Source organism: Natrix helvetica, assembly GCF_964273705.1.
Source record: "Natrix helvetica genome assembly, chromosome: Z".
Classification (NCBI taxonomy): Eukaryota; Metazoa; Chordata; class Lepidosauria; order Squamata; family Natricidae; genus Natrix; species Natrix helvetica.
Window position 1 is genome coordinate 104,035,196 of NC_138554.1, and position 25,405 is coordinate 104,060,600.

General features: G+C 38.0%; 1 protein-coding gene across 2 annotated transcripts in view; it reads left to right on the forward strand.

Moving 5' to 3' along the window:
- The window catches only part of CRPPA (CDP-L-ribitol pyrophosphorylase A), a 54,168-nt gene that overhangs the window by 20,702 nt on the left and 8,061 nt on the right, over positions 1-25,405 (forward strand). For both annotated transcript variants that reach the window (XM_081932282.1, XM_081932283.1), the window contains exons 3-7: positions 16,213-16,362; positions 19,376-19,480; positions 21,391-21,436; positions 24,750-24,847; positions 25,262-25,351. In XM_081932282.1, coding sequence (XP_081788408.1) covers positions 16,213-16,362; positions 19,376-19,480; positions 21,391-21,436; positions 24,750-24,847; positions 25,262-25,351 — 489 coding nt within the window. The remainder of the gene's footprint in view (positions 1-16,212; positions 16,363-19,375; positions 19,481-21,390; positions 21,437-24,749; positions 24,848-25,261; positions 25,352-25,405) is intronic.

The following is a 25,405-nucleotide window of genomic DNA, read 5'->3' on the forward strand; positions in this document are numbered from 1 at the left end:
TTACAGAGAGTTCCAGCAGCTAGCCCACAACCATAGAGTGCACTCCTAGAGCGGCCGCTGCTGGAAGACTCAGCAGCTAAGTTTTGGAGTTTGGAACCGGAGAAGACGTTATGCTCGAAGCGCAGCGGTGGTGGCTGCTGCTGCAGGGAGAGCTGGGCCCGGACATGCTGAGACTAGGAGGCATGCCTGCTGGAGGTGGAACAGATGCTCACGCAACCCCCTTCTCCAGCCAGGCAGAGCTCCATACACTGACCTATCGGGTATCCCTAATGTGCCAAGCCCTGGGAGCTAGAGACCGGGCAGAGCGCCACGTGGGTTGGTGCCTTAGTGATACCTTAGTGAATGGTGCTCTGCCTGGCTGGAGAGGGGGGTTGCCGGGCGATTGCTCGTGAGCATGGTCACCTCATGGCTGCTTCGCCCCTGAGGCTGTGCCCGGTTCTTCGGGAGCCAGTTCGCAAGGGAGCAGCCATCCGGCAACCCCAAAACAATAAGCCCTCCCCTATAATAAGCCCAAGGCCATATTTTGTAAGTAAAAAGAAAATAAGACGATGTCGTATTTTCGGGGAAACACGGTAGTAAGTTTAATATAGCCACATTTCCATCCGAAAATGCTTGAAGTCTAATAGTTAACATTTTACATTATTACAAGAAGAATATTCAAGCTTTGAGAAAAAACTAAAATGCCTTAACTATAAAACTATATATACTCACACAACTATACAACTGTTTCTAGAGCTCTGTATTTATGAGTTTATAGTGGTTCATGAACTGAATTAGTTGCTACTTGAATTAAATTTACAGATTTATTGAAATATGTTCATTTTATCAACATTTATCTTTTAAAATATTGGGGGGTTGTTTTTTGCTCAAAATTGTTAGGGCTTCATTTTGGAATGAAAATTAGGATACAAATACATAAAATGTATATACTCAAGCCTGCTTTTCATGGATATCCTAACTTACTTTCATCTGTACCAGGCTCCAGGGATGAAGCATTTCCAATACAATTAGTGCATGTCATTTCACTGAGAAGTGCAAGACCATAAGTGATCCACAGCCTTAAGCTATGTATCTTTTTCCTGATTTCCAGGAAATCAGGTGTAATTGGAAAGCAAGCTACTGTTGATACAGAAACTTGCAGCAACTTGTACCTAACAATAACTCAGCAGCTTTTCTTAAGTGGCTCTATAATAGCAAATTTTGTATTAGCTATAGGAAAATAAATCTTTTTCACATGTAATAATAACCAGAGTTCTAATTTGGGCTGATTATGATCGTACTGAAATTATAGTTGAAGCTGCTTCATTACTCCTGCTTGGTTTTCCTGACAGTGGGACTTGCTAGATCCGTGATGATGAACCTATGGCAAGTGTGCCAAAGATGGCACACAGAGCCCTCTTTGTGGGCACGTGAGCCATCGCCTCAGCTCAGTTCCACCATGTATGCATGCTGCCTCCTACCAGCCAGCTGATTTTTGGGTCTCTGCCATGCATACGTGGGAGTGGGGTGCCTGCTTAAGATGCACACACATGTGCAGGGGTTGGTCGTGTGTGCATGCATGGGCTCACATGCACATGTGCAGTGGTGGGGCACACACAGGGATCACACGCATATGTGGGGTGCGGGGCTCACACAGGTTGCGCATGGTTGCGCACGAATGCATGGGGTAGGGGGCATGGGGGACACGCACACACATTGCATTATGGATGTGTGCTTTTGGCAATCGGCGCCAAAAAGGTTAGCCACCACTGAGCTAGGTAAACCTGGAAGACTCCATTAATTTTATACTTAAATTAGATTCTGAAAGAAAATCTGTAAATCTGCTTGTACTGCACTCTAGTTGCATTCTGTCTTGAATTTATCTCTAGAGGTTTGTTCATTGGACAAATATCTGCTCTTGTTTATTGAGTGATGTGTAATTGTTAAAATTCAAAGAAGGAAAACTGTCTTGGATCTGATAAGGATTATTGTACACATCAATGGCATATTAAATATAATGACATTTTAAATATAAGGACCCCAAACAGAGAAAAACTTATTCAAGGTAATTCATCCTTGGATCACTAAACTTTGATATGGCAGATAATGAGATTTGCCATCAGATTTTGAATTATCCTTCATGTCATTTTAACTATTGTGCATTGTGCCTGTTTACCTCTACTACCTCCTGAACAATATGGATAGATTATCTGGACTCCATTGTATCCCATTCAACTCTCCTACTATCTATACTTTCCCATTAACCAAAGTATGCCTGCTAATTTGTAAAAGGAAAAGGTCCACATTGATAAATTAAAAATCCTCATTGGTCACATATATTGAAAATGCTAATCAACTGTTAACTAGTAGAGCTGCAGAATTACTGGAACTGCTGACACTGCAGCAACTGTAAATTTATTACTAAATTTTTATTTTAAAATTTATTTTAAAACTATTGTGGGGTGTATGTTGTGCAGACCTGACTCAAAGTTCTGTGCCTACTTAAAAGCCAAGCTAAGGTAAATGTTTGTTCCAGGCAAAAAAGTTAATTATTTTGTTCATTCCTATTTGGACAAAAACTGGATCTTTTGTTTCAGGCCACATATATTTTATAATCTGTTAGTTGCTGTTCTAAATTGATATATACAAATAAAAATATATAAAATACAGTATATATCAGTATAGATACAGTGTATATCAGTGGTGGGTTCCTAACGGTTTGGACTGGTTTAGCAAACTGATAGTGGTTTGGCGGCCGGGGTCTCTAGAACCGGCAGCGACCAGGCCTGCCACTCCCCTGAACCGGTTCTCCTGGCGGTGCCATCTTGTTTTTGACTTCTGCACATATGCAGAACATGTACCCACGAGCAAACCAGCAGTAGTGACTGCCGGAATCCACTCCTGGTATATATCAATACTCTGTCAATCTCCTGTCTGTCTGTCTGTCTGTCTGTCTGTCTGTCTGTCTGTCTGTCTGTCTGTTTCTATCTATCTATCTATCTATCTATCTATCTATCTATCTATCTATCATCTATCTATCTATCTATCTATCTATCTATCTATCTATCTATCTATCTATATATATATCTTTACATATTATCTTTATCTGTTCAGCAACACACTATATATAGAAAAAGCGCATCTTAACAGAAGAACTAAATTCATCCTACCTTGATGCCTGGAGGATAGCCAGGTTTTCGAGGAGTTCTGGAATGCCATTAGGGTGGAAGCCTAATTCTGTCTATGTACTAAATCCTAGCCTGAAATTTAATTGAAATTGATCCAAAGATCCCTTGTTTCAGGTGCTCTGTAATTGTAATATTAAAAAAATAGAGATCCAAAGATCCCTTGTTTCAGGTGCTCTGTAATTGTAATATTAAAAAAATAGAGATGGGGGTAATAATTGTTCAAAATGTTTGAATCCAGGAATGGTCTCTTGAATGAAGACTAATACCTCATGTGTCAAAGAGGCCAATACAACAAGTTGGATGCAACTGCAAGCCACCAGGAATGCCATTTCCATCATTCTCAGATAACAGTATTCTGGGTTGTATTTGCTCTTATTTATGTTTTGACTCTTTTGCTGTCATGAAAATCATAATTTTTTCATAGTCATCTACTTTTTTAGTAAATAATACATTTAGCTGGTGTTATAACTGCTTGGATAATTCAGCCACACTATGTAGATGTTTTTTTCTCTGAAGAGCATCATTATTTTTGCAATGGAAACTTTAAAAAGAAGTTAGGAACTGTAACTAACAGTTTACAGCACAATGTATTTCATTGAATATCTCTTCACAATTTCCTGTTTTTACGAACTATACTCTGAGAAAGATGATCTGGATATTATGTGTGGTTGCTATTATCTGTGCTGCAATTTTCAGTAACTGCAGTATGAAACTGCATCTTTCAAGAAAATGATTTAGATGCAGATCTAATTATGTCTAAAATAAATCCAACAGACAACCTAGAAAAATGTAAACATATTAAATAGATTTGCATAGGTCTAGCTAAAGTACAACAAGATCTAGATGTAAGCCAAATTACAGTTTAATGTTTACTGCTAATTTATTTCTGTCCCACCCTAACCTTTAGTTCTTAAAAAAAATATAGGCATTTCCTTATGAGAAGAAAAATATAGAAATATGGGGCTTTTTAGGGAAAAGGGAGTTTGGGAGATGTATATATAAAATCATAGTCAAGAATGCAAGTAAGGACTGAATAGTCAAGCATGCAAGGAAGGACTGATGTTGATGCTATTATACATCTTGGCACAAATAATCTGTCCCAAAAAGATGTACTTTATGTGAAGAATAATTTCCAGAGCTTGGGGTATGAACTTAGTAGTGTAGGTTGTAGGCTTATCTTTTCAGAGGTTTTGCCAGTATTTAAGGAACAAAAAGCGTGTAGCAGAGTTTAATGTGTGGCTAAAGGAGTGGTGTAAAAGGGAAGGCTTTGGTTTTATTAGTCATGATGCCTGCAGCTGGTCCAATGAAAAACTGTACAAAAGATATGGTTTGCACACATCCAAGAAAGGGACTGAGCTACTTGGCATTAAATTCACAGATTTTCTGGATAAACATTTAAACAGAATAGTGGGGACAAAGAATTAATTGATACAGAACATTTCTGTCCCCAGCAATCTAAAACTCATAGGGTTATCAGTGCATGTAATATAGATGTTTGTGCGGGTAAGATTATCACTCCTGCTGTCAAGCAAAACCAAGCATTTAATAGTGAGTGCCATACCATATGCAAGAATCATACAAGTGGCAAGAAAATAGGGGAAGTCAGGCATAGCATGGGTTATATAGACAGTAAACACAGGGTCAATCAAAATGGACTCAAGTGTCTATACACCAATGCACAGAGTATGAGGAATGTTGGATAGCTATTTGTCTGAAACGGTATAGGGTTTCCTGCCTAGGCAGGGGGTTGGACTAGAAGACCTCCAAGGTCCCTTCCAACTCTACTATTGTATTGTATTGTATTGAAGAAACAGGTTGAATTAGAAATTCAAGTAAATGAGGGCAGATACGATATTGTTGCCATTACAGAAACTTGGTGGGATGAAACCCACAAATGGAGCATACAGCTAGAAGAATTTAAATTATTTAAAAGAAATAGACCAAATAAAAGAGCAGGTGGAGTTGCACTATATATAAGAAATAACTACATCTCTACAGAAATAGAGCACAACAATGATAAGAACTATCTTGAATGCATTTGGGTCAATATTAAAGGTTGGGGGGAAATGACATTGCCATAGGTTCATACTTCAGGCCACTCAACCAAGCCGAGGAAGTAGATGAACTTTTTGCTATTCAGCTAACTAAGGTACGTAGGAAGCACATCACAATAGTAACGGGAGATTTTAACTACCCTGACATCAACTGGGAAGCAAACTCTGCACCAAGTGGAAGATGCAACAAGTTCCTAATGAAACTAGCAGACAACTTTGTTTCCCAAAAAGTAGAGAAGGGAACAAGGGGATCAGCCATATTGGACTTAATTCTAATAATAATAATAATAATAAATTTGGATTTATTAGCCGCTCCCTTTCCGAGTAGGACTCGGGGCGGCGTACAATGGAGCATAAAACATAAAAGATAAATAACAGCACAAAAACGTACATACATACACAACACACATACATACATACACGGAGGAGGAAACAAATTACATCATTAGACAGTTAAAAATCAGCTTTAAAATACCCCAATTGTAAAAACCCAATATGCAGTTAAGAATTAATATTTAAGAACAATTTAAAAAACAGTTAGGAGGAATGAGAAAATTACGATTGCGATTGAGCCAGGCCAGATAATTGAAAGAGGTGGGTCTTCAGCTGTACACGGAAGGAGCGGAGATCGGAAGTAATCCTGATGTCACGGGGGAGGTCATTCCACAGGGCTGGGCCCATCACAGAGAAGGCTCTGCTCCTGGGTGTCGCCCCCCGGCACTGTTTGGCGGACGGCACCCGGAGAAGTCCCTCTCTGTGTGAGCGAATTGGTCGTAGGGATGTGTGGGGCAGGATGCGATCCTGCATATAACTAGGCCCTTTGCCATGAAGCGCTTTAAAGATCATAATCAAAACCTTGAAACGCACTCGGTAGACCACAGGAAGCCAGTGCAGCTCGCGCAGGAGAGGTGTTACAGGGGAGAATCTAGTCCTCCCCATAATCACCCGCGCGGCCGCGTTCTGGACCAACTGTAGTCTCCGAGTGCATCTCAAGGGAAGCCCCATGTAGAGAGCATTGCAGTAATCCAGGCGAGACGTCACTAGCGCATGGGTGACTGTGCGTAGGGCATCCCGGTCCAATAAGGGGCGCAATTGGCGCATCAGGTGGACCTGATGGAACGCCCCCCTTGCCACGGCTGTTACATGGTTATCCATGGACAGCCGGGCATCCAGGAGGACGCCCAAATTGCGCACCTGTTCCATGGGGGCTAGTTGGACGCCCCCGATGGCCAGAGATGGAAGTACCTGGTTGAACCGGGAGGCCGGAAGCCACAGCCACTCCGTCTTGGAAGGGTTGAGTTTTAGTCGGTTGCCATCCATCCAGACCCGTACGGCCTCCAGACACCGGGACATCATTTCGACGGCCTCATTGGGGTGGTTCGGAGTGGAAATGTATAGCTGAGTATCATCAGCATACAGATGATATCCCACCCCAAAACCACGGATGATCTCGCCCAGCGGTTTCATATATGTGTTGAACAGGAGAGGCGAGAGCACCGATCCCTGTGGCACTCCACATGTGAGTGGCCTCCGGGTCGAACTCTGCTCCCCTGTCAACACACGTTGCGTCCGATCAGAGTGGTAGGAGCCAAACCACCGTAAAACGGTGCCCCTGACTCCCAGCCCCTCTAGCCAGTGCAACAGGATACCATGGTCGATGGTATCGAACGCCGCCGAGAGATCTAATAGGACCAGGATAGAGGAACAACCCCTATCTCTGGCCCTCCAGAGATCATCAACCAATGCGACCAAGGCCGTCTCCGTGCTGTGCCCGGGTCGGAAGCCGGACTGGCGCGGGTCTAGATAATCATTTTCCTCCAGGTGATGTGGGAACTGCTGTGCTACCACACTCTCTACAACCTTCGCTAAAAAAGGAAGGTTGGAGACTGGACGATAATTGACTAGGTCCGTTGGGTCCAGGGAAGGCTTCTTGAGCAGGGGCCTCACCACCGCCTCTTTCAAGGTGGCCGGTAGAGACCCCTCACTCAACGAGGCGTTCACCAGGCCCAGGAGCCAGTCGCGCGTAACCTCCCAGGATGCCAGTACAAGCCAGGAGGGACACGGGTCCAATAAACATGTGGTGGGTCGCAGACGTCCACGCAACCTGTCCAAATCCTCGATGGCAACCGAGTCAAACTCCTCCCAAAGCGGTCCCTCAAGACTCGCAACGGGCGTCTCTACTGAACCACTGAAAGGGGTCCATCCCATCCGAATTTGAGCGACTTTGTCCTGTAGATAATTCCCAAACTCCTCTGCTCTGCCCTGTAGTGGGGCTTCCCGTGGTCTCTCAAACAAGAGGGAACGGGTCACCCGAAACAGGGCGGCAGGGCGGTTATCTGCAGACGCAATAAGAGCGGCGCAATGTTGACGTTTGGCCGCTCTTAATGCCACGAGGTACGTCTTCAAATAGGCTCGTGCCTGTGCTCGGTCAAGTTCGGAACGGGAGGATCTCCAACGACTCTCTAGGCGTCTCTTGTGGCGTTTCATCACCCTTAGCTCCTCGGTAAACCAAGGTGCCAGGGTGGTTCGTCGCCGCAGGAGAGGCCGCAAAGGCGCCACCCGGTCTAGGGCCCCGGTAGTCGCACTATTCCATGCGTCTACCAGGTCCTCCACTCGGGGGCGGGTCAGGTCCACAGGGGGTGGCCCAAGTTCCGTCTGGAACCTATCCGGTTCCATCAGGCGCTTGGGGCGGAACCATCTAATACTTTCCAGTTCCGCCTCCTCGCGGCGGGGGGTAGCACCAGGGAAGTCCAGCCAGAGAAGTGAGTGATCCGACCATGACAGGGGAATAGTGTCTAGATCCCCTATTCCCAGATCACTCGTCCACTGGCCAGAGACAAAAACAAGGTCCAGGGTGTGGCCTCCCTCGTGAGTAGGGCCCTGAATTAACTGGGTCAGGTCCATGGCTGTCATGGAAGCCATGAACTCCCGAACCCCCTCAGACGCTTCTCCCATCGATGGCAGATTAAAATCCCCCATCACTAAAAGTTTGGGGGTCTCAACCGCCACCGATGAGATCAGCTCAAGGAGTTAGGGCAGGGCCGCTGAAGTATAGCGAGGAGCCAGGTATACTATCAGCAGGCCCAACTGCCTCCCTGGGCCCCATCTCACGACGAGGGACTCACACCCGGATGTCTGCGGCACGGTGAACTCTCTCGGCTCTAAGTCTTCCCGGATAATCACTGCTACCCCACCGCCCCTTCCCTGGGCCCGAGGCTGGTGAAATGCTCGATAACCTGGAGGGCACATTTCCACAAGGGGTAGACCTCCCTCGTGGCCCAACCAGGTCTCGGTTATTCCGGCGAGGTCCGGCTCCCCCTCCAAAATTAGATCGTGGATGAGGGGGGCCTTATTGACAACGGACCTCGCGTTGCATAACAGCAGTCTCAGGCCTTGGGTCTGTAGATCCTGACCACCTAGTATGCAGGGGTTGGTACAAACGACCGGGAATGACCAAAAACCCCGGTCTCCCAACCGACTACGTGCTCTTAAACTGTCCTCGCACCTGCCCCTCCCCACGACCGTTGGTATTAAGGTGCCCTTCACAGGAATGCTATCTTCCCTCTCCTCCCCCACTCCGCTCCCTCCTCTTTCGACCACACCTAGGTGCCTGGCTCTTCCATCCCTCCTAACCGGTTCCCCCCCCATCCCTACAGCCCCTCCCCCCCCCATCCTTATAACCCCTTACAACTTTTAAAAAACATTTAATTAAAAAACCCCTTAACATGCGCTTCCTCCAATTCTCACTAACAAAGAGGACCCCTTAACATGCGCTTCCTTAACATGCGCTTCCTCCAATTCTCACTAACAAAGAGGAAATGATAGAAGGTGTTGAAGCCATAGGAACCCTGGGGGCAAGTGACCATGCAATACCGTGTTTCCCCGAAAATACGACAGGGTCTTATATTTTTTTGACCCACGAAATATGACCTTGGGCTTATTAAAGGGGAGGGCTTATTATTTTGGGGTTGCCGGGCGGCTGCTCCCTTGCGACCAGGCTCCTGTCAGAGCCTCAGGGTCGAATGGCTGTGTTGCACTGTCGCAGCAGCAACACAGCAGCCATGAGGTGACCAAGCTCGCGAGCAGCCGCCCGGCAACCCCCCTTTCCAGCTGGGCACAGCACCGCTGACCGACCTAGCAGTACCTGGAAGGCACCAAGCAATGCAAGCACCTTTTTGCCGCTCTCCCGTGGCTCCCGTAGCTCGGTGCCTTCGGAATGCCCCTAGGTGAGTGAATGGGGCTCTGCATGGCGGAGAGGGGGATTGTGCAGTGGCTTTTCCATTCCCCGCTCGCACGACTCACAGGCTCACGATGCCCTTGGCTAACTCTACAATACCTGCAGAGACGGCATTTCTGCTGCTGGCGCTGCCTGCCGCTTGGGTTTTTTTTTTCAAAACACGGAGGACGGATGCCGCTCTGGAAGTAGCCTCTATAGTTGTGGGCTGCAGATCGTACCACCATAGAGCGTACTCCCAGAGTGGCATCCGTCCTCCGTTGCGGATTCCAAAGCACAGAGATAGGATACTTCTCTGGGAGTATGCTCTATGGTTGTACGCTACCATAGAGCATACTTCCAGAGCGGCATCCGTCCTCTGTGCTTTAAAAAAAAAACCAAGCGGCGGGCAGCCCCAGCAGCGGAGATGCCGTCTCTGCAGGTGCTATAGAGTTAGCCAAGGGCATCGTGAGCCTGTGAGTTGCGCGAACGGGGAGTGGAAAAACTGCGCGCAACCCCCGTCTCCAGCCATGCAGACCCCCATTCACTCACCTAGGGGCATTCCGAAGGCACCAAGCCACAGGAGGCGGAGGGCGGCGAACAGGTGCTCACATTGCTTGGTGCCTTCCGGGTACTGCTAGGTTGGTCAGTGGCACTGTACCTGGCTGTAAAGGGAGGTTGCCGGCAGCTGCTCATGAGCTTGGTAACCTCATGGCTGCTACGTTGCTGCTGTGACAGCGCAACACAGCCATTCGACCCTGAGGCTGTGTCCGGCTCTTCAGGAGCCCGCTCGCAAGAGAGCAGCTGCCCGTCAACCCTCCACTTCAGCTGGGCACAGCCCCGCTGACCGACCAAGCGGTACCCCGAAAGCACCAAGCAACGCAAGTGCCTTTGCCCCCACCTCGTTCCCGCGACTTGGTGCCTTCGGGATACCACTAGGTCGGTGAGCGGTGGTCTGCCTGGCTGGAGGGGGGGATTGTCCAGGGGGCTTATTTTTGGGGGTGGGCTTATATATTTGCCCACGCGAAAAATGTGGCAAGGCTTTAGTTTCACGACAAGTCGTATTTTCGGGGAAACATGGTATTGGAATTCAACATTATGCAAACACAAGTAGTAGAACAAAGTCAAACTAAAGTCTTGGACTTTAAGAGAGCTAATTTCAGTAAACTCAGAGCTTTGGAAGAATTCCATGGATGAGAATCCTCAAGGGGAAAACAACTCAAGAAGCTTGGGAAATTTTGAAAAATGAGATTACAAAAACCCAGTCTAGCACAATAACAGTGAAGAAGAAAAATAACAGCTGCCAAAAGATACCAGCATGGCTGCATAAAGAACTCTCTGACAAATTGAAAGACAAAAAAGATAAGTACAAAAAGTGGGAATGGGGGAACATAACTAAGGCAGAATATCAGCAAATAGCCCGAGCCTGTAAAGATAAAGTAAGGAAAGCTAAGGCTCACAAAAATAACAAAAAAGCTTCTTCTAACATGTTAAAAACAAAACAAGAAAAAAGTTAAGGAAACAATTGGTCCATTGCTGGGAGAAAGTGGCAAGAAGGTGACGAGCAACAGGGAAAAAGTGGAACTATTTAACTCATTCTTTTGCATCTGTCTTTACACAAAGGGATAAAACAGCCCATCTATCAAAAACAGCACCACAAAAATCAGATTAGGAACACAAATTGAAATAGGGAAGAGAATGGTAAGTGAGCACCTGTCTACCCTAGACGAGTTCAAATCGCCAGGACCGGATGGATCTCAGAACCACTGAACTATATCTTTCAGAGATCCTGGAGCACGGGGGAACTGCAAGAGGACTGGAAAAGAGCTGATGTGTTCCCATTTCAAAAAAGGGACTTCAATACCAGGACAGATTCTGGAAAAGATAATCAAGCAACGAATTAGCGAACACCTAGAAGTAAACAAAGTAATAACCAAAAGCCAACATTCGTTTGTCAAAAACAGATCATGCCAGACTAATCTTATTGCATTTTTTGATAAAGTGACAAAATTAATGGACCAGAGGAATGCTGTCGATATAGTTTACTTGGACTTCAATCTCAATATCTCTTCTTGCCACAAAGAAGAGGGAGTCAAACTATTCTCCAAAGCACCTGAGAGTAGAACAAGAAGCAATGGGTGGGGGGAAAGCAGGGCTTGATGTCGTAACAACACAACATGCAATCTTGGGGCTCCAGGATTGCTGTTGATATCTCTGTTCCTGGACAGTCCCTTTGGACCTAAACTGTTCTGAAGGAACAGTGATAGAGAAGAGCATGGCCTGCTGATCTCAGGGGCATCGCAAAGCCTCTGATTGATCCAGTGGAATGCTCTTTTTGCCAGCTACAAGAGAAGCAACCAAAATGGCTGCAGAAGGTTGGGATAAGCCTCTGAAACAGAAGCAGTATAGGAATGTCAAAATGGTGAGAAAATTTTTTTATTATTAGAGAAGGGAAAACCCAAAAGACTTGGAATTTAAAATAAAATAGAAGATAGAGAAAATAAGCGGTGAATTAACCCTGGTTTAAAACTATCGTGTTATCTTTTCTACCTTAACTTGGTTTGTTTTTTATGGATGTACTTTTTACAAATGCCTCTTACTTTTAAACTGGACTGGTCTCTTTTTCATTCTTCCTTATACTTTTTCCATTTTTCTTTTGTATTTGTGGATTAAAAGCTTCTTCTCTCGTAAGGCTTGGACGGAGCGTAATTTGTAAACATTTTCTTTACCTCTTTCGTGTCACGACGTTAAAAAGTTTGCTAGACATGAACTGAATGAACTGACACTGAAGAGTTAAACTGAGAAAGAGTTATTGCGCAGGTCATAAAAGTTATCTGAAAGTGATTTATTTCCGCATGTCTTCACACATTCCAGACGGAGAGAGAAAAAAAGCTACTGCTGAACTTTTGTCCGGCTGCCAAAAGCTGGCAGACGGAACTTTTATTATCAAAATGTAACAATTAGTTAGTTTCTGTTTTATTTACTTTTATTATTTTCGTATTAAAGTTTGTTTATTAATTAGAATATGCTTCCCAGAACTTTTATTCTTTTCTTCACATCTTAATGCATATGCTGTTGGAAATCAGCCCGATCCATAGACCTCATTTTTCTTCAGGGTGATTTTTCCCCTGACATTTCGGAACTTGGAGTTTACAGAGAGAGGCAAAAACAGATGGAAAAGAAGTAACACTGTCATCTAGTGGCTAGAGGCTTGGCAATATCTGATAAAGCTTTTTTTACTGAAAGGATCAGTGGAAAACGTTTTGTTTATACAGGTGTTCCTTTGAAGTAAAGAGAAAGCTTTGATTTGAAAAACTCTCCTGAATTTGTTTGAAACTTAAAAAGTCTCTGATGTTTTGGCAGTGTTTATAACTTGGAAAATGGCACAACGTGTAGAAGAAAAGGCACTAACTTTGCAAAGAATTTTCTTAGAAATTCAAAAAGTTTTAATTATTACAGAGAGAATTGAAGAAAGACTTGAAATTATAGATCAAAATACAGAAAGTACGGGACAGTGATGAAGTTTGAGGACAGCTGAAAAAATAACAGAGACATATGAAAGTGAGAAGAAAATTGTTGACACTGACAGCAAACTGAGAGTGGAGGAAAATGACAAGTGCGATATACAGAAAGGAGAAATTGATGAACTGGAACTTTATTTTAGATGTCAGAACATAGATGAAGAAAGGAGAGAAAATTTGGCAGAAATAATGAGAGTAATCTCGGCAGAAGCACTAATGATAACAAAAGTTAAGCTGATAAAAAGAGCAGATAGATAGAGAGTTTCAAATTCTTATAAGTCATGCAATGAATAATAAGTTCTTAAGAGAAGTCCACATAAGACTTATCAAGAAAACACTTAGAATACAGACTTTACAAATGGCAAGAGATATTGGACTACACTATCTCTGGAAGGATACAGGATGATGAAATGAAATATCACAATAAATTTTAGTTAAATGTTAAATTTTGAGTGCTATATACAACGTAATAATAGCTATAGTTAAATAAATGATTAATAATGATAAAGCATTTATATATACTAAATTGATGATATGAAATTTATACAATACTGTAAATGAGGATCATGGAGATGATGTTGAAAAGGCTTTTTATAAAAGATAAACAATTCTATATAGAATAGAATATAAAGATGTAATATCATTGGATGATTTCAGGGTGATGTAATAAAATGTCATAATATAAATTTACTTCAAATTTAATATGCCTTATATTGAAAGGATGTAATAATAGCTAGGCTTAATGGATATTTAATAATTATAACAATTTGTATACATGTATATTAGATTAATGATACTAATAATGGGGGAAAACATGGAATTGAAAATTATTAGAAAATGTTATCAATACTAAAATAATAGAATGACTTAGAATAGGATAAAAAAATAACCCTTTATTATTTGATATATTGAAGATGATACAATGAATCATTATAATATTAATGGTTATATATTTAGAATACCTTGTCTAAAATGGAGAGACAATGGTGATAATCAAACAAAGGAAGCATAATAACAATGTATACAAAGATATCTTGATTAGCAATATGTGAATTTTGATAAAATTCAAGTGATGACTATGGAAAGGACACAGAAAGACCTTGTAACCAATTGAGACACTGTATGTAGTTGAAGAGGCTTTTATGTTATATGTGTTGTGTGTTTGTGTTTGAAAATAAAAAAATATTAAAAAAAGAAGCGATGGGTGGAAACTAATCAAGGAGAGAAGCAACTTAAAACTGAGGAGAAATTTCCTGACAGTTAGAACAATTAATCAGTGGAACAGAAGTTGCCTCCAGAAGTTGTGAATGCCCCAACACTGGAAGTCTTCAAGCAGATGTTGGATAGTTATTTGTCTGAAATGGTATAGGGTTTCCTGCCTAGGCAGGGGGTTGGATTAGAAGACTTCTAAGGTCCCTTCCAACTCTGCTATTGTATTGTATTGTATGTAAACATAGAGAGATTTTTCCCTTCACTCAAATTACCACTGTATGTCTAATTATTAACAATACAATGTTCACATACTAGTAATTGTTCACAGTATTTTTCTTTTATTGCACTGAGAGTCTGAGACTATACTTACTGAAAATATATGTACAGTAATACTAGAACTTAAGCAAGTGACTATTCAAAAAGTGTCCAAAATAAATATGAGTGTGATATCAAAGAAATAACCATGGGTTTACTGATAAGCAATATGGCAACATATAAATGTTGGTTCTCTAATTGCTACAAATTAATTTTCAAGTTTGTTGGTAATTAAAATAATTACAGAATCAATTCCAAAGAAGTGGTATAAATCCAATGTCAATTTAATGTTCGTTATACAAAACATGTACTTTCTGAAAAATAACTGAAATATTTAAGTCACATAATCATGGTTGCTTTTTCTTTGAAGGTGGCATTTCTAAAAATGTAAAAGAGGTAATTCTTTAAGACAGTTCTGCTAGCAGAAATGGTAATTACAGTTATGGGTAAAGCATGTTGATTATTAGATATATAATTGGTGAGAGCATGGATGTCTGAACAGAAGTACATGTTTCTACTTGTTGCAAAAATAAGTGCACAGTCGATTCTGCTTGAATGTAGAATTTGTAGCGTGGTTATGAATGTTGTCAAATAAAAGTTGCTTCAATTATGTAAGTTCTAGTTCCAGTTGGCAGTGTTCTAACAATAAGAGGGACAAATAGTGGGCACAATTAGATAAATCGGAATAAATATTGGTAAACTAAAACCTTCCCAACAAAGTCAGTGATAAGATCAATGTGATTTCACCCCTCCTCTTTGTTTTTGATCTTTGTCCTATGGTTGAAAATCATATTAATATGAATATTTAGACGTGTTAATGTTTAATTTGATGAAATGGACAATTGATACATGAATTTGAAAATTGTTACATAGTTTTAATGTACTTTTGCATTTTATTTATGCTTGTAAAAATAGACCTGAATTTTAGATAGGGGAAAAACTTGTTCTCAAAGTTCTAACCACTAAAGTTCTATTGGTAACCACTTCCTGTAATTGGAATTTATTATTTATATCAATCTAATATATATTAGAAATTAATTCACCATTTTCATGAATGCTTAGCATAGGATATCTATAAGCATATCATTTGACTAAATTAAGTTAATCTAATGTTCTGGTAATCCTTTACAAAGATATTAAATCAAATTTAATAGGCAAACAAATGTTTATAGTTATTTATCAATGAACCAGAAATGAAATGTTTAGACAATGAAAGGTTTTAATATAAGTAAACTACTTCACAATGATCATTGTTATTGATAATGACTGATTCACATTTGATCATGTAATGTTCCATTTGAAGGCATAGTCATCAATATTTTTCAGTATTGTTCAGAAAATATTTGACACCCAAATTCAAAGAAACTTTGCCATACATTCATAACAGCATCCAATCAATATTAAGAGCTAGCTTAATAAAGTATGTCAATTTGATGATCAGCTTAATTATCAAGTAGTGATAATGAATATTCCATTTAGAAACAACAGAAAATATAAATAAGAGTTTAGATTAATTATCTGTGTATCATTGAATAATTTTGTTATCTACGTAGTGCAATTAGTTGATCGTGCATGAACTTGATACATAAATATTTTGTGCAATTCATTCTGGTGTGCCATTTATTCACATTGAATTCATCTGTATCTATATTCGGTTAATAATGTATGTGAAGATTAAACTCTTTAATTTGATTTGACTTGTTTTAAAGCTGACATTTTTTGTACCCTAGGCAGCAGGAGCAATCCGTCCTCTTGTCTCCACAGTTATTGCTTCGACTACAGAGGGATGTTTAGACCATTCACTAGATCGTGCCAAGTACAGAGCAAGTGAAATGCCTCAAGCTTTCTTATTTGATAAAATCCATCAAGCATATCTTCAGGTAAGTATTTTGGTTTTTTTGCCCTCAGTGTAATAGTAAGAACATCTGGATTAGTTGTGTAGTATTAAATGCCATTGCTCACCTGAAAGCTCCAAATGAGTTATTCTTTTAAAAAAGAAGTTGTAGTGTTTCTTTTCCTTGGCTAGGGATTTGGCATGTGCTTGAATATAGGTAGAGCTCAGGATAGCCTCCTTATCCTGCTACAGGATCAGACTACTATTTCCCAAGGATATGTCTACCTGTTACCACCTGTATGTCATTATCCATCTGTAACTGAGGTAGCTGGAAGATGAAGGTTCTCTCTAAAAGTGTCATTTTTATCGCTTACCCTACTTCCAAATACTACACATAGGAAATTTAGAATGAATGAAACCAGTGGGAATGGAACTAGAAATGACATTGGCAAAGTTGTGGCTCCAATTGATTCTGCTTGATTCTTATGGAAGGTCCCCTTCTATCCACTTTCTGACCTGTTTCCCCACTCCCTCAATTCTCTTTTGGCTGAGAGGGAGGCAAGATTCCTCCTTTCTGCAGACCTGATTTTTCATGATTGCTTTCTATCCTGTTCAAACCTATGGTTTTATGTCAGAGTGCACACAATGTAGCTATTTTGAGACAACCCAGGAGCAATATACAGTAAACAGTGGTTTGTCTTTCAAACAGTGGTTTATCTACAAATAATATATATATACTAGATACAGTCAGGCAATCAATCACCAATTATAGCACAGAAGCACACACACACACACACACACACCCATAGACATGCCCTCACAGGATCTCTCTTATATAGACAGCCTCTTAAAGTGATAACCCTGCTGATCCATTCTCATTGCATTCTCATTTCAGTTTATAGCTTACAGCAGCTGGTCAGCTATTAAATCATCATTACCCTGACAGTGTAAATTGGTCAGATAAATAGTTCATGGTGAATGATTTGTGCCTGAACTTTTTAAATTTGTCTTAATATTATTTTAACAATATGTCTCATAAATTAAATAGGTCTTCCTCACTCATTTCAAAACAAGAGCTCAATTCCAAAAACTAGAGAAAAATTGGATAAATGTATATACAATGTATTGATATGCCATAGAGAGAAGAAAAAAATGATGGCTCCTTCTCTAATGGACTGAACTGAACTGTATTAATTCAAGATCTATTGTTATCTCAATTAGAAAAGATAACAGACTTTGAATTATTAATGAAATTCCAACCTATTTCTACCCAAATTGATATTAAATTTACAAGTTTGATAACTGGCATACCCTCGATCCATAGAGATCTTAAAATCATGGAAGGGTTAAAGATCATTATTGCTAATTTCTCTAGAATTAAGACCTGAGACAAAATGATGAATTCCATGATAAAAAAAAAATTACAAAATTACAATCAAAACTACTTAAAGCATGGGGGCAGCTCAGCAGAAATAATTAAAAAATAATTAACCTATCATTGGATGATGAGTAGCGGAAATCTTTATTAAATTGCACAGAAGGATGCCTTCAGGAACACTTCTCATTGCCAATTGATTTTAAAATAAGATAATGGATGCTCACAGAACAAGAGGGAATTCTTCACAGAGACTCTTTCCTATAATTTTAATTTTTAAAGTCTAGTACAAGAGCTCATCTTTTACAGCTTTCAAGACAAGCTACTTAACTGAAACACAATGGATAAATTATAATTTATCCATATCTTTCTTTATAAGTGCTTCAGTTATGGAAAGACTTTCATTTAGTGCATACAATTGCAAAAACTAAAAGTCAAGTATTATTTGTTATTTTTAAGTGAACATTACATTTATATGTATATTTTAAGAGAGATTCCAGGGTTACTTCCTATTAGCTATATTAAATGGATAAGTTAATGAAAAAGTATTTATGGAAGGCTAAAACTCATTTCAATATTAGTCAAATTGAAGTTAGGGCTGTATTAGTGTTAGGGCATGCCTCCACGCATGCGTGTGCACATGCGCACACAAAACACTTCAACAAGAGAGATTCTCTCTTAACAGACAGGTCCTGACAGTGAAAGGCCAGTGAGCTAGGCCAAAGAAAGACTAGGAGACAGAAAGCGATTTTGGGCTCTGTGTACATTTGGATTTTGGCTGCCAAGATTCAAGCAGGTATTGAGGTGAGAAATAAGGATTTTTAGCTCTTGCCAACTCAAAATTTGACCTTCAAAATCCAAGCATGCACAAGTCAGAAAGGAGTTCTTTCAGCCAGCTCCCAGAGAAAAGAGGGAATCCTCTCAGCAGGTGGCAACAGCTTGCAATCTTCCCTGCAGACTTCCTCATTGATCTCTCACGATTGAGAGCAGAGAAGATTTCAAATGCAATTATGTGCCCATCATTTTTAGCATTTCAAATATGTTTAGATTCATACAGCGGGTGTCATCTCTGTATGTGTGAACACTTAAATGTTCTCTATTATAATGATAACAATTATAATACTGAGCTACCACTTGACAAATGGTGATAAGTGCAATCAGGCTGCCAAGAAGCAAGATTGCACTCATCTGACTATGCAGGGGAAGTTGTATAGAATTTTGCAATGTCCAGAAGTACATTATATGTGTTGTAACTTTGAATGGTCATTAAGCAACCAGTCATTAAGTTGCATTTGTATTCTGATACCATGAGACATCATTATATTAATAAATATTTGATTGAAGCACAGTTACAGTTGTGGAGCAAAAAGAAGTTAAATTCCAAAGTGATAGCTCAGCATTAAAATTGTAATCATTATAATAGGAAGCATTTAAGTGTACATACAGAGAGATAAAAACTGCTGTGTGATTCTAAAAATATTTGAAATACTACAGAATTTACCTTTTTCCAGGAGAGGGGATGTATTGTGTTTGTAGCAACATTTTGAAAAGATTAACCAAACATAGAGAAATATTATCTATTTTGTTGAACTTCTGTATATCTATTGAAGTTCCCATGACATATTTTAAATGACATATTTTATTTTTTAAATATTCTATAATTTGTTCTTTTTGTTTTCTACAGTGTAGTGACTATGATCTGGATTATGGAACAGAGTGTTTGCATCTAGCTCTAAAATATAGCAATATAAATGCTAAACTTATTGAAGGACCTCCTGACCTATGGAAGGTAAGAGCATTGCGATTGCTGCTTATCATTGAAACATTTTCTGATAATATGGGATTTTTTACAGGGTGTTAATGTCTAGGTGCTAATAACACTAATTATAATAAAAATATGTGACCATCATATTAAATTTAATACATTAATTATGTTGTTTACTAAATAATGCTTACGTTTAATAAAATATTTCAGTAGAAAACCATCATCTTAAAAAAGAAAGCATAGAGGAGAGTGGAAAATACTCTGGTAATATCAAACATGGCAGGTAGAAAAGCTACTAGAACAACACTGTGCAAGAGAATAATACAAAATATCACATAATGGATGGGATGGCTTTTTCCTTCTGTTTTAAGAGGTAACAGCAAAGAAGTTTTCTTTATAATTTAATCTATGCAATATCAAATTTGAAGCTTATATAAAATTACACATTACAAGAAATTGTAATTTTCTGTAGCAATTATCAGAAGATCTTTCATAGATTATAAATTGCATGGCCTGCCATGTTAACTTCCATGTTTCTTTTAATTATCTATCTGATTGGGACAAGAAAATGGAAACGAACTACAGTCTTTAGGAGTTCCATTAGAGAAGGACACTAGTCTCCTAGTCTTTGCTACTGTATACTGAATATTGCTACTGTAAATGCAAATAAGACAATTAATTACAGACTGGCAGGTGTACTTTTTCATTCTTGTCAAGGTATTTAGGTTGAAAATTATGTTGAAAGAATTACACAAACTTTTGAAGCCACCAGTCCATGGAGAGTACTACTGTATATTAATTGTCCTATTTTGTAAATTTATATTGAAATTATTTTATTTGCTTTTCTATTAAAGAAAAAAAAGTTGAACTGTTAAAAAACCTAAATACTTGTAGATGATATTACCAGCACAGGCAAATTATGCCACTTCAACTCCCCAACAGAACACACAAGCAATAACTAAATTCCACAAATAAATTACATTCCAAAAGCAATTGAACTGGGGTTATATATAAACTTATGGTCTTATGATGCTTTAGTTGAATTCCTAGGATTTTGTTCAGTAGCTCAGAATGCACCCAATATGCAGTCTTGGGGGTTAAATTTAACGTGTCAAGTATTAAGACTTAGGTCTGCTCCTCAGTTCTAATCTGAGGACTCAAGAGTAATCGTTAACAGTACTGGCCTGCTGCCTCTGCTGAGATCAGATAGCAACCAAATCTCATTGGCATCGCATCTATAATAGGGCATTCCTTCCACCTTTAAGCTTGCCTTTTTAACTTTGTTTTTATTATGCCCTTTGACTTTTCGCTCTTTTTTAATTTTGCTTTTAATTATGTGTCTTTTATGATGTCCTTTCTGTGATGTCCTAAGACATGTTATGATATCCCCAATACCACTAAATTATAAATCATACTAATTAAATATAAATTGGTTACTTTTTAAGAGTTGTTAAGTCACATACTAGGTGCCAGATACTTTTTCACTTAGTGATTCAGTTGAACAATTAGATACCTTGTTTTATTGTCTTTATTGTTTTTACCTGCTGATATGAATTGTTTTGTTAAATTACATTCCTTTTTTTACTGCATAAACTGATTAAAGAATGTAATAAAGATATTTGATTTGATGATATTGTGCATTAAGATTATAATTTTCAGATATATATCTGTTACTGAATGGATTATAATTACTCTATTAATTGTAAATTATAATAAATAGTATTGTTAAATGAAATACAAGTTCTTTGCAAGGTGTCAAAATTAATGTTCAATAGATTTTAAATGCTACAAAATCTTAATCTTTTAGAAAAATAAGATTAAGAAATTCTTGGAGGTGTTTACATATATTGTAAACAGTTGCTTTTGGACACTGTTCTGCTTTCAATTATAGATTAATATGTTGATTGCTCTAGAAAATATTATTTATCCTTTAGGTAACTTACAAGTGGGATCTTTTTGCAGCTGATTGTTTAATCAAAGGTATGTGTTTTTCCTTGTTTCTGCAATTTACATATTTCCTTCTAGGCATTGGACACAGTCACCAATTCTTTTTGGTAACCTTGCAGTTCCTTCTACCCGAGAGTGCTTTACAAATGGGGGGGGGGGGAATTCCTGCACATAAAAAGAACAGTAGTTAGAATAAAACATTTCTATAATTATATTTGGTAAGTCTAAAAATATACTAATCACTGAGGGTTGTTGTTGTAGAATATAAATTTTGTTTAACATGTAACATTAGTGGGAAATGGTCAGTGGGTGTGAATAGCTGATGTATAGGTATATATGCTGTGTTTGTGAAGAGCAGAAAGACTATTATAATTATTTATATCCCAAATAGCAAATATATTGCTGTCTTATGGAGTGGTTCCCTTTTGAGTTTTTGAACAAAACAGAATTGTAGATTTTTCTTTTCATTATTTCTCTATTATTAGTCATATTTCTCTGTGAATGTAATTATTTAATAGATTGGCAATCACCAGTTAATACTAAGTTTGATGTTAATTTCAGACATTTGCAAAAACAAATAAAAATTTCATTGCTGGTAGATTAAGTTCTTCCCATATAAGAGCAACTAGAAATTATGAAAAAAGCACTGAGTTATTTATGAGAAATTGTTATGTATAACTTCAAAAAAATAAATGAAACAATTATGCAGACTTCAGATTTCTGACCCATGTACCATCTAAGATATCTCTAAAATAATAATTAAATATTTAAAAAATAAATATTTTAAATAATTTTAAAATTGAATCAACCAGACATTTTCATCAGATATTCTACAGTTTCAAGTTAATTCTACATTCTATTATGTATATAGAACTATATATTAATTATGTTTTGAAAAACATATATTAATTATTTGTATGAAGATGGTTGAAAGATACATATGGTAACTAGTTTCCTTTAAGAGTAGTCAGTGAGGTAAATGCTATGTATTTCTGGGATCAAATTATCCAGATTTGAATTTTCTAGAGAATTACATAGTGCATTAGGGTCAACATTCAACTTCATGAAATTTTTAGTGACCAAGAAGTTTATTTATTGAATCATCTTAAATCTGGATCCAAACTGAATACTCATTGATAACAGATGGATCACACATTATTGATAATGCTTTATATCATAGACAAATTAAAAAGAGAATTTATTATGAAACTTCAGCTGGAACGTAACAAGGAAAAGTGAAGAATATGTAGATATTTGCTTTAGCATTCATTTGTCTTAATTATAAATGAGCTATAAATGGCATAATGTGAGGGATGGATGGATGGTTGGATACAAGTGGTTTCTGGGAAGGGTTGTTTGCTTATTTCAAATGAGTTTTTGTGTGTATATGGTTGCCTATGATTTCTACTAAAATATGGATGGCCATATATATTTTTTAAATAAATATTACAACTAAGTACTAAACAGAACTCTTGCATGGATGTTTTTACAGGCATTTCAAATAATAGCTATTCATTTTCCTGTTGATCTTTAAAGTAATTGATCAAGTCAACTGGAGATACAAGGCCCAAAATAATTTAGAACAAATTAATATATCATATATTTTTAATTATTTGAGCTCTGTTTGATACTTTGAATTACAAATGTAATCCTATCTGTGCAAATGTATAATACGTTTCAAATGCTTCAGGAAAAAATCAAGTGTCTTTCCTGTATGCAGAATAAATTGTTGATAAAGAATACATTCCATTCTATTAAACTGAACACTGATGTAGGTAAGAAAAACAAACAGTTTTATATATGATGATTTGGGGAGTTGGGTAATGAAACATCTGCAAGCAAACAACCAAGTTCAGAGAACACCAAGGACTCCATACAAACACACATACAAACTAATAACCATGGTTTTTTTTTAGTTTTTGTATTTCTTTTAAAATGTAGATTGGAAAATAATAAATATTTTTATTTAATAAAAATAAGTCTTCATGCACTTGAAATAAAGCAGGTAGCAACTTGCTGGATGTGCAGACAATGTGGCGCATGTCTCTCCTTTTTCTTATATTATTAGTCTGCAAATAGGGAAACCTCATCCTGCAGTTAAGATGACTAATTTATAAAAGTAGTTAGAACCTGGATAGCATAAAAACATCCTGAAAGAATCTGTAAGGATTTCTTGCCTCAGGCTAACTATATCTTTGAACCTCTAGTTGAAACATGTAAGCTTGAAGATTTCAGTCTGCCTTTAAGATAGTCCCTAAAATGTATATTTAAAATTAGGTGAAGAATTAATATTTTTGGAACTCTGATCAAATTCTTATGATGATATGACCTCCTGAATTCCAGTTTCAGCTTACCTTTTTTTAAATCACTAAGTCTTATGTTCACAGGGGAATTGCCAGCAGGCACTACATAACTTTGTATGTCCTGCTTGGACTTGTCACTTCGTCAGCATTTTTCTATGTAGTAAAATGCTGCTGCTGAAAATATAAATTCTCCTTTTACATTAATGTTATCTGTAGTTGTTCTATCCCTCCCTAGTCACAGTTACTGTTTTTAACTCAATAATCTAGAAGAAGATTATCCAGAGTTGCAGACAGAACCTTCATTAATAAAGTACCTATCACAGGAACATTTATACATTTATTTTGATGCTAAAACTCTTGGTTGGTAGGAATACTTTTTATTAGTAGTTATTCTTCAATCATAGCATAATTCAGGATAATCATTGGACAGCCAGTAAAATTTCTGTGTACAAAAACTTAAAAACAAATTGTAGTTGAATGATTGAATAAGTATAATATTGTGTGTTAAATAAAGCAACTGAATCCCTTGTTTTTATCTACAGTTGGAAGCACACAAAAGAAAAACCAACAACTTTATTGTACCCTGTAAACTCATTTATATCTTATTATATAAAAAACAGTTTAAAAACAAAGTCCACTACAAAGTAGCTTCTAGAATCTGTCTAATGTAGAAGTGAATAACCAATTGAACAGTGAAATATAAAGCTGTCTTTTGAATATCCAAGAGTAGCAACCAGTTTTATGAATGAAAGACAAAACAGCCATGCCGAGAACAGATATTATTTTGATTCCTAGTACTGTTTTTTACAATTTATTTTGAACAATCCATAATATCCCTTATAAAAATTCAGAAGATTAGCCAAGATTTTAAGCCTGGAAATGTCATTAATATTAATGGTTGTCATAAACAACATTCTGTTTTCTATATACACAGTGATTTTATGTAGGGAAACGAAAGGATCCTGTAAATGAGGTAATAGTAAAGAAAATGAATCTTCCCCTTCTTTTTGTTCTTCTTCTTTTTTTGAAATTGTCTTTGTCAGACACTATATCACAGGAAGTTTGCATTATTACTGACATAGAGGAAGATGCTGTGCAAGTGGGATTTCTGCTTAATGAAAAAATGAAGAATCACGTGAAAGTGAGTATTCTCAGCAACATGTAAAGACAATATATAAAAGTTGCTGTTGGCCAATAACTCTTTGTGTTGAACAAGTTTATCACCTCTGTTAGGTTTTATCACAGTTATAATATCACAGGTTTTCTGCAATATTTCTTACATGCTTTTTGGGTGGCTATATACATATATTGTTTAATAAAGAAATAATTGATCAGAAAGCAGTCTGCAAAATGCTTTTTCTCTTCTGCAGTGTGATACTTTATTATTCTTTTTTCCTTTGAATAATTATTAATTATTACTTTTAAATCATGCAAATAATACCCTATATTCTTCAGTAAACAATTCGTATGTCAGTTGAGAAATGCAGTTTTAGCAATTCATTACTAAAAAGTTTTAGTAATGAATTTATTAAACAATTTTTATTTCTCTTTTCAGCATGTTAAAAATGTAGCAATCATTCTTCATAAAAATGACAATCTACAAAATATTTTGTTAGGACAGTACTACAACTTTATTTGCATAAAAGTAAGTATGACAGAAAGTAAATAATAGTTTATGGGGGAAGACCACTTACATAAT